The sequence below is a fragment of the Selaginella moellendorffii genome, unplaced genomic scaffold (assembly GCF_000143415.4).
Source record: "Selaginella moellendorffii unplaced genomic scaffold, v1.0 SELMOscaffold_54, whole genome shotgun sequence".
NCBI classification, from domain to species: Eukaryota; Viridiplantae; Streptophyta; class Lycopodiopsida; order Selaginellales; family Selaginellaceae; genus Selaginella; species Selaginella moellendorffii.
The window spans coordinates 437,015-446,928 of record NW_003314315.1 but is presented as its reverse complement, the minus strand read 5'-3'; the positions used below and the strand labels follow the sequence as shown (position 1 = coordinate 446,928).

Below are 9,914 nucleotides of genomic sequence, written 5' to 3'. Positions count from 1 at the left end.
AAGCTATTTGGGAGGACTTTCTGAAAGTCCCAGAAAGAGGAAGGACTTTCTTACCTGTAGGATGATGGGTGGGGAGTGAAGGGTGGCAATGTGACGATAACGAATGAGAATCTAGAGAGGGTAGTACGGGTGGTGGAGAAGAGTTTGCGTGAGCGTCGGCTCGTTGCATCTCTCGTCCAGCATGCACAAGGCCTCTGCTATGTGACCGTGATCCGCAAGCCTCCGGGCGAGCTGGCGATGGAACTTCTGGCCCGTAAGCTGGTGGAACTCACCAAAAGTGTGCAGTGGTGGCGCGGATGGCCTCGTCATTCTCATCATCGTGCTATTTACCAGCTCCTGGAAGAAATTGAAATCCAGTCTTAACGCGATCTTTGGTAGAACACATCGGCATTGGTGCAAACAGAGTTTGCTGCAACAAAAATCACAATCAACATCTGCCAAAACAAATCCAAAGAGACTGAATCTGCTGGATTGTGATTATTCCTTGCACCAGTCCATGCCAGACCACTTTCTTTGTGGACGCTTCTGAACCTTAGCTCGCGATCACCAGTAGAATCTGAGACGAGAATTTCAAAACCCTTAATGTCAAAATAGCAGATACGTTAAGAAGCTATTAATGTTTAGTTTCCTGTTGGCCGGATATCTGGCTAGAATAAAGTAGTTTATTGGCAAGGTCACAGGTTCGAAATCCACAGCCAGAAAACCGATTAAAATTTTTAGTTTTTCATCAAAATTCCATACTGATGGATTCGTTTTGCCCGCTTCCAGAGCACCAATCCAGCGGAATGTGGCATCGCCCTGCTGCTGCTCAAGCTTCTCCAACCAGCTCCAAAATGCAGTTAGTCGTGATAAGATTTCTCCGGATGAATTCTTGGGACACCCGGTGAGCCCAAAGCCTCGCAAGTCTGGAGCAACAGCGTGGAATCCAGCGTCCGCCAGCGCCTTGAGCTGGAACCTCCATGTATACCACGTCTCGGGGAAGCCATGGAGCAGCAGCACAGTCGGCCCTCCTGATCAAATCATTGTCGCAAAATCATCTCTCTCCTCCCAACTACCATCTCACCATGTCCCGCATCAAAACTTTCAGTGCTCAAGTGGCCCGAAATTCTTTAATCGACACTTCTTCACCAAACTGTGTCCTCTCTAGACCAGCCTCAACGCAACAACTCAAGCTTCACACACAACCCAAAAGTTGGCGGGTCCTGGCTTTGTAGTCGCCTTATGAGTTTTTCTTGGAGACTTGGAGAATAATTCCAGCTGCTTGCTGGGAACTAAAGAGGGCGCTGGCTTAGAGTTTGTGCTCTTTAACCCAGCAATTTGTTCATAGAGCCTCCATCACGGGTTTCAGAGTTTCTTGACGAGTTTGAGAGTTCTCTTCTTTCTTCAAGGAGGATTATTCACGGCTCCACAGCCAAGCTTCTGCACGAGATCATAGCAGCTCAAGATCAGCACAAACAAGCAATGTCAAGCTCTCTCGCTCGAGCTCTGGAAGAGTTACCTCGTCTGCGCTGCTCCGGCTCTCAAACTCTTGAATGTAAGTTGGAGAGCTCTTCGAACAGCACAGTGCCTGATTGCCCGACTTGGGCGATGCATTTGTCATCGAGATCTCGCCTTCCAGAGCCCGTGTCCAAGCCATACCATCCTCACTTCCTTCAAGCCATGAAGCTCGGGCGAGAGGTGAGAAAAGCATGGTTTCTAAGATCATGGCAAGATTGTAAGTTCTTCGAGTTCCTCCCAGGTTGCTTTGCTGCTCGACTGCACGTCCTGGTGTGGAGCTGGCCCAGGATTAATGGACGCTGCCACCAAAGGAGCTCTCGAGGCCGGGAAGCCGGTGGGAGTATTTAGAATCCACAACGAGGGCGGTGTGTGGACGAACACTTTGAGACATCCTTACATGGTCTCGGGAACTTATCTCACCTGCAGGGGAATACCATCCTTGCAATTAGATTCTTCTCGGCGCGAAAGCACGGCCTGGTTGATGCGGGAGTACGTAACGCTCCGTCCGATCGCACCGCGTTCCTGGCTTTGCCCGGCAGCGTTGGAAGCATGGACGAGATCTCGAGGTGCTGACTTTGATCCAGCTGCGGCGGATCGGCTCCAGCTTCCCAGTGCCGTTCCTGCTGATAAACTATGATGGATTCTACTATCACTTGCTGGAGTTCCTGGCTACGTGCAGAGAGTGGGGGACTGTGGGCGAGGGAGAAGTGAAGGCGCTGTGGAGAGTTTGCAGGAACAACTCCGAGGCGCTCGACTACCTGGCCGAGTTCTATAGAAAGTAAGCGCTTAGGTTTCTCCTGGAAAGTCGCACAAGGTTTTAAGACTTTTTTTCGCTAGATCTCTGACAAGAAAGACGAAAGATGTTTGATCGTGGGGTAAACTCTCCAAGTTTCTCTCGATTCAAGATATCTTTACACTGCGAGATCTACTCAGTGGCACTTGCACAAGAAAAACTCCTGGCAAACGCTCGTGTGCTGCTTCTTGTTCTTCTTCCTGAGGTTATACCTTTTGCAAGCTCTCGATTCTGTGAACTTGGTGCTCGCCTCCTCCTCCTCCAAGGCCTTCCTCTTCAAGCTTTCAGCGCTGGCCTCTTCCAGCAGCGCGTAATCGTCCTTGTCCAAGTCCTCCAAGTCCAAGGCCTTCCTCTTCAAGCTTTGAGCGGCGCCATCGAGTCGCTTGTTCTCGACGACGCTGGCTGGAGCTCCCACAAAATCCTTGCTCTTGCTGGGGAGCATGTTGGCCACCACGTCCATGAGCTTTTCCAAATCCTTGGCGCCGATGGGTAGCATCTCCGCCGAGTTTTGCAGCAGCGCGAGGACGTGCTCCACTGAAACGTAGCGATTCGCCATTTGATGATGAGGGTTACAGGAGTGCGACCCCTTTTTATACTGCTGCGTAAAAAGGTGTTTCCTTTTAACCGTAGGATAAAAAATTTTGCTTTAAAAAGTTAATAGGAATAATATGTAATCGTGTATATAATATCTCTTTACTTGGAATAGATCGCTAAGATTATAACATTTTGTGGTATAAAAACTGAAGGGTTCGTCTCACAAAATATTGTTCTTTACACTTAGCAACATGGCAACTTCTGCATTTCTTTTCTTTCTTTTCTTTGTTGTGTTTGCTATGTTTTCTGGTTTGAGGGTGTTTTCTCAGCAAATGAATTCATCTGTCCCAGCTTTATTTGCATTTGGGGATTCTCTAGTAGATGCGGGTGATAATGCTCATGTTGGTTATCCTTATGGTGTTGATTTTCCTGGAGGTCAAGCAAGTCGATTTTGTAATGGTCGTTTGCTTGTTGAATATATTGGTAAGTGTTTGCTGTTTTTATAGTTGAATGTTATTTTATAATTCTGTTTTTTAGCATTACATTTGGGATTACCATTACCACCAGCTTATTTCCAAGCTGGAAATAATATTCTTCAAGGTGCAAATTTTGGTTCTGCTGGTTCTGGAATCCTTTCACAAACTCATACGGTAAACATTATTAATTTTATTGATTTTGACTTTATAATTTTGTGATTTTAAAGGGAGGAGGACAAGCTCTTGCAAGTCAAATTGATGACTTTAGGAGTTTGAAACAAAAAATGGTTCAAATGATTGGATCATCTAATGCATCTACTCTTGTCGCAAAATCTATTTTTTATATTTGCTCAGGAAACAATGATATTAATAATATGTATCAAAGAACAAGGAGGATTTCACAATCTGATGAGCAAACCATTATTAATACTTTTGTTAATGAACTTCAGGTAAATATTATTATTAGTATTTTCAATTTTATTTTTGATTTTATAATTTTTATTTGATTTCAGACATTATATAATTTGGGTGCTAGAAAATTTGTTATAGTTGGATTAAGTGCTGTTGGATGCATTCCATTGAATGTGGTTGGAGGACAATGTGCATCTGTTGCACAGCAAGGAGCTCAAATATATAATAATATGTTACAATCAGCTCTTGAGAATTTAAGAAATTCTCATAAAGATGCTCAATTTGTGATGACTAATTTTTACGGATTAATGGTAGATGTTCACAACAATCCACAATCTTATGGTAAGCTTTAGTTTTAATTAACCAATCTAACATTTTATATTTTGGGAATAAACAGGATTCATTGATTCAACCAGTGCTTGTTGTCCACAAGGATCCCATACTTTGAATTGCAATTCTGGAGCTAGGCTTTGTCAAGATAGAACAAAGTATGCCTTTTGGGATGGTATTCACCAAACTGATGCATTTAATAGTATGGCTGCTCATCGATGGTGGACTGGTGCTACTTCAGGTGATGTTTCTCCCATCAGCATTAGTGAATTAGCATCATCATAATGAGATGCTTATGAAGTTACTTGGTTACTTTTGATATTGAAATAAATATTGAATTCTATTCTTATTTGAATCTAAGCTGAGAAGAATAACAATTGTCTCTATATCCTCCTGTTTCCTGAAGTATATAGTGAGGCTTTATTTGAAGAAAATTCTACAACAGGGCATTATAGAAAAATGACTAATCTGCGAGCTTTGTATACAACCACGAATCAAGCAATGCAATCAGACTATAAATTCTTGTTCATATTATCAATCCAACCAGACTTTTTAAACAACTTAGATCACTGCATATGCCCATATACCAGAATCTTGTTTGAAAAAGTCCTGTCAGGATAAAAGCTTTTGCTTTAGGAAAGCGCTACAGGAGAAGTTGGAGAAGCTTTTACTTCGCTTCTGGTGGCATTTGGAATCTTTGATCCAGCAGCGGCAAGCCCCACCCCAAGGAAGAGAATTCTGAGGTGACGCAAAGTGTGCATGTCATGTCACTGCTTTTACAACCAAGCGAGAGTGCTTGGGCTCAAAAAAAAAAGTTGATAATGTGATCTGCTGATCCTTCCTGAGTGATAGCAGCACAACATTGTGCTCCTGCCGCATCACGACTCCAGCTCCAACAGGATCGGAAAGGCGGATAAACCCCATCCAGCTCTTGAGCAGCCCAATCGAAGTGGAGAAAACGAACATCAGCTTTGCCATTCTCGCTGATGCCTCTGACCATCACATTATCATAATGCATGTCACCATGAACCCGTACACCTAAACGCATACCAGCAGAGTATACACCCATCACAGTCGCAGCTATAATCTGGAGATCTCCACATCTCTCCCGTTCTCTAGATCTCCAACGCTACTGTTGGCTCGTGGTGGTGGCCAGTCGGCCGGAGCGCATCTCTCGGGATATGGAGAAAAGCCTGGAGATGCCACGATAAGAATCTACGTTTGCAAACATTTGGAAATCGGAACTTACTGTATTCATCGTACACACTAGGAAAGTGTTGTCTGTAGCAAATATGTGCCATAGTCAGGCCTGTAGAATGAAATAGAATTAAGCACAAAATATAAAACCAAGTAGAATGATAGCACTAGCAAACATGTCTTGTTTGTTAGAGGTAGAGATGATGTGGCATGTAATTATGCCCACGTGGCAATAATTCCATGTATATGTTACAGTTGGATACACAGAAAGTTGCACATCCCTCTGCTGCTAACATGGTATTGGAGCAATTGACTCCTTGATCCTGGGCATGGCACTTACTGGGCAGGAGGCCAGTGATGGAGGAGGAGGATGAGCCTTTTAATTGCAATTCCTTTTGCAATGCTTGAAACTTTTGTGGGATGCACTAGATGCTTGATGCATTGCATCAACCAAGCCATGCAGAGGCATTAAGCAGCAAGCAGCAACAAGCAAAACACAAAAGTAGTGGGAGATTGAAAATTTTCAACAACCCATATCAAAGAATTAGAGGTCAAGATCCAAGAACTAATTGTTCCTGTTTGCTTCATTTCCTCTAAGTGGAAAGGATGTTTATAGAGATTCAAGTGCCTTAGAAGTGGGAATCTGGCAATTCACAACCAAGACTACATGCTAATGGCAAGATTGAAGCCATAGCAAAGAGCAAAAAGTGTGCAAACAAGTCCAAGACCAAAAACCAAGTTTTGGGTAGTTGATTGATGATTTTTTCATATGCTTTTTTCATCAACTCTCCATGCTCATCATCTCAAATTAGCTACGCACGATTCAAGCTTAGATTCAAGCTTTAATCAGTCACTTGATCACGAGTAGGAGTGTTAGAGGTAGAGATGATGTGGCATGTAGTTATGCCCACGTGCAGTAATTCTATGTACATGTCACAGTTGAATACATAGAAAGTTCTTCTTCCTCATGCACGTCTCTCCACTGTTAACATTGCCAATGGTGCTAATATCCATCAACACGTGATATGCCAACCAACGTTGCACCGAGCAATGGGATAACGACAATGATCAGCTTGGCAACACAACCCATTCAGCATGGGCACAGCGAAGCCATCAGACTCTGCCAGCGAATGGAGCCAGACGGAGTTGAGCCCGACGAGATCACCTACGTTACCTGTGACATGCAGTCTCTAGTGGAAGGAAGGCCCGTCCATGACAGGATAGTGAGAGCCGGCCTGGAGAACGGAGCGCTCGTCTCCACAGCACTCGTCAGCATGTATGGCAAGTGCGGGAGCCTGGACGAAGCACGGAAGATCTTCGACGGCTCCGACTTGAGCAACCTGGTCTCGTGGAACGCAATGATCGTGGCGTATGCTCAAAATGGGGAGGGGAAGCAGGGGCTGGAGCTGTACGAGCTCATGAACTTGGACGGCGTGGAGCCGAACGGCGTGACTTACACCGGAGTGCTGTTTGCGTGCGCACACGCGGGGCTGCTGGACGAGGCCTGGAAGCAGTTCGTGTCGCTCAAGACGGACAGGGGGATCGAGTGGGAGGACGAGCACTTCAGCTGCATGACGGATATGCTGGGCCGGCTGGGAAGGCTGGAGGAGGCCGAGGAGTTTCTCAAGAGGTTTCCACAGGCGGGTGGAGTTCCATGGCTGTCACTGCTCAACTCGTGCCAGATGCATGGGGATTTGGAGCGCGGGAAGCGGGTGTCGCAGGAGGCCATGAAGAGGAACCCGGAGACATCGTCGTCGTACGTGATGCTCTCCAACATCTACGCGGCACCAGAGGTTGCAAAGATGAAAAGCAGGCTCGGGTTTTGGTATTCCAGGCACTCCAAGTCGCAGGATATCACTTGAAAGGTACTTAAAGGTTTTCCTATTTTTCTAAAGGAAACTTTTTCGGCACATTCCAGGATGTACGACCCTTTTCCCCGGAGTATAAAAAGGATTGCGAGGTCATCAAAGGCCTCAAAGCATACATATGGCGAATCACAAGGATGGGTATGTTCCAGTGGAGCAAGTCTTGAGCGAGCTGCGACGATCGGCAGAGAGGCTACCCATCCGCACCAGGGATTTGATGGATCTCATGGATGTGGTGTCCAAGTTGCTCTACGAGTCGCTTCCAGGAGATTCTGGCAAGGAAACGAGAACAACAGGGGAGGAGATCCAGGGCAAGTCAAGTTTTCCTCTTGTGGAGGAACTGCCCAAGAAGAAAAGAGAAGCAGATGTGGGCGATGCGAAAAACTTGGAGGAGGAGGATTACAAGCTTTTGGATGGGATATCGAAGAAACCTCGGCTGACTAAAATAGTGCCCAAGAAGTATAATCTCAGGGCACACGAGCAGCACACTGCCACCCTTTGCTCTATGTACCAGTGCCACTGAGTGACAACATCCCGTAGAACAATCAATCACGGCAATGGTTATCCAACCAAAATCTTTAAATATTCTAATTGTAAAGCATGTAGTATCTAATAAAAATGTTAAACTATCTAAACAAATGTAGACAATGGTTTTGAATTTTAATGTAGTCATACTTGCAACTGTGAAGAGATAAATCACGCTTGGAGCTCAAACTTGCCTTTCTTCAACCTAAGCTTACATTTGTAACCCAAGCTCTTCATCATGGCCTGTTTCTTACGAATCCTCTTTACCATGGTTTCACTTTGCTGCATTTTTACCGCCTCTAGCAACACCATGGTAAACGTGCCCTCGTCACACCTCCCACTGAGGAGCTCCAGCGCAGTGGCCACGAGGCCCCGCCGCAGCAGCTGCTTGACCACCTCTTGACTTGACTTTTTGCTGACCATGACCCGCGAGAGCCACGCCCACACCTTTGGGCCCTCACATAGCATGGCCTCGATACTTTGTGGGAAAGCGCACCACCTTTTGTTCCTGAGCACCACCTTGAGTATGGCCTGGCGATTCTCCCTGTTTGCCAATCCGGCTATGGCAGCGTCGCTCAGAAGCCCCGATTCCTTGAGCAGATCCATGGCATAGACATCAAGCGAATCCTGGGCGACGCTGGCCGCCACCTTTTCGCTGGGGTCGAGGCGCACGCCCGCGAGCTTGGCGCGCTTCAACAGCGAGAGGGCATCTTTCAGATCCGGGGTTAATTCGAAGAGCTTCTGGTATGCCTCCTCGGGTATGGGGTGCAGATCTAGCACCGCGTCAACTTTTGCCTCGTAGCCGTAAACATGGTCATGCTGGAAGTGCCGAAGTAGCGTAATCTCATGCACCGGTATGTTGGCGTTCTTCGCCTTTGCTTCGGCGAGGACGAGGTGGAAGAAGCTGAAGTCATCGGAAGTGTAATAGCAGACCAAACCCTTATACACATTGCGACCAAGTGCCCTGCTCGGGTGCTCCTCCAGCATTTGCCGGAAGAGCATCTTCACAGCGTTGCACATCTCCAGCGATTGACATGTACTATATGACGCAATCTCAAGGGGGATCTCGAAGAGCCTGAAGTCCCGCGGGTAGCCCAGCGCTGTCATGGTGGCGACGTGACGATAACGAACGAGAATCGAGAGAGGGTAGTACGGGTGGTAGTGGAGGAGAGTCTGCGTGAACGTCGGCTCGTCGCATCTCTCGTCCAGCATGCTCAAGGCCTCCGCTATGTGGCCGTGATCCGCGAGCCTCCGGGCGAGCTGGCGATGGAACTTCTGGCCCGTAAGCTGGTGGAACTCACCAAAAGTGTGCAGTGGTGGCGCGCTCTGGATGATGGCGAGGATGGCCTCGTCGTCCGGGAACCAGTCCTTTTGGGCGACGTAGAGCCTGCCGAGGGCGACGCACAGGTCTTGGTCCAGTGGGACACTTTCCACCACCACCAGTAGCACGCTCGCAACACACTTGTCCATAGCCGATCGATCTGTGCAGCCCTAGAAGAATGCGCTCTTTAAAAAGCTTAAATCCACAACTTTAGTGCCCAAACGAAGCATTACAACAAACATAAAGTTAAAGAGGAAGGAAAACTTCAATGCTCCTTCTGAAGAACACAATCCAAAGAATGATCATGATAATCATCATGTGGAAGAAATTGAAATCCAGTCTTAATGCGATCTTGGATAGAACGCATCGGCAATGGTGCAAACAGAGTTTTCTGCAACAAAAATCACAGTCAGCATCCGCCAAAACAATTCCAAAGAGTCCGTCGGCTAGTTGCTCGCGATTATTCCTTGCACCAGCCGATGCCAGACCACTTTCTTTGCCATGGCTTTGGATTCTTCTGAAACTTAGCTCGTGATCATGTCCGAGAACAGCTTGAAGAATGTACCAGTAAGATCTTTCCATTGAGAAGAGAATGATTTCTTTCTTGTGTTTGACGAGCAGCAAAAAGGATGACTAGAGCTAGGAAGCTGGCCTGCGAAAATAGCAGATACGTTAAGAGGCTATTAATGTTTAATTTGGGTGGGAACATGAAGAAATATATTAGCAAGGTCACAGGTTCGAATCCAGAGCCAATTAAACTTTTTTGTTTTTCATAAATCACCGTCAATGCGAAAACATTGTCTTTCCGAGGTTTTCCACAAACTTGTTCTTCCCTATTCTATACTCAATGGAATAGCGATGGATTCGTTCGCCCTGCTGCTGCTCAAGCTCCTCCACCGCTTGGTCCAGCTCCAAAATGCAGTTAGTCGTGATAAGATACTTTCTCTTGGGCTCCCTCTATAGCC

General features: G+C 46.5%; 2 protein-coding genes and 1 pseudogene across 2 annotated transcripts; all 3 read left to right on the top strand.

Annotated features, from left to right (window-relative positions):
• Positions 1–1,461: 1,461 nt before the first annotated feature.
• On the top strand, positions 1,462–2,279 carry LOC112350775 (annotated as a pseudogene).
• A 573-nt stretch (positions 2,280–2,852) lies between these two features.
• On the top strand, positions 2,853–4,783 carry LOC9661504 (GDSL esterase/lipase At1g71691). The gene is made up of 4 exons (XM_024687577.1): positions 2,853–2,900; positions 3,154–3,307; positions 3,392–3,474; positions 4,691–4,783. The coding sequence occupies exons 1-4, from the start codon at positions 2,853–2,855 to the stop codon at positions 4,781–4,783; spliced, it is 378 nt and encodes a 125-aa protein (XP_024543345.1).
• Positions 4,784–6,302: 1,519 nt separating this feature from the next.
• Positions 6,303–7,200, top strand: LOC9661252 (pentatricopeptide repeat-containing protein At4g33170). Its single transcript, XM_024687576.1, has 2 exons — positions 6,303–7,103; positions 7,157–7,200. Exon 1 carries the CDS (start codon positions 6,303–6,305, stop codon positions 7,098–7,100), a length of 798 nt encoding a protein of 265 aa, XP_024543344.1. The 3' UTR covers positions 7,101–7,103; positions 7,157–7,200.
• Positions 7,201–9,914: the final 2,714 nt, after the last annotated feature.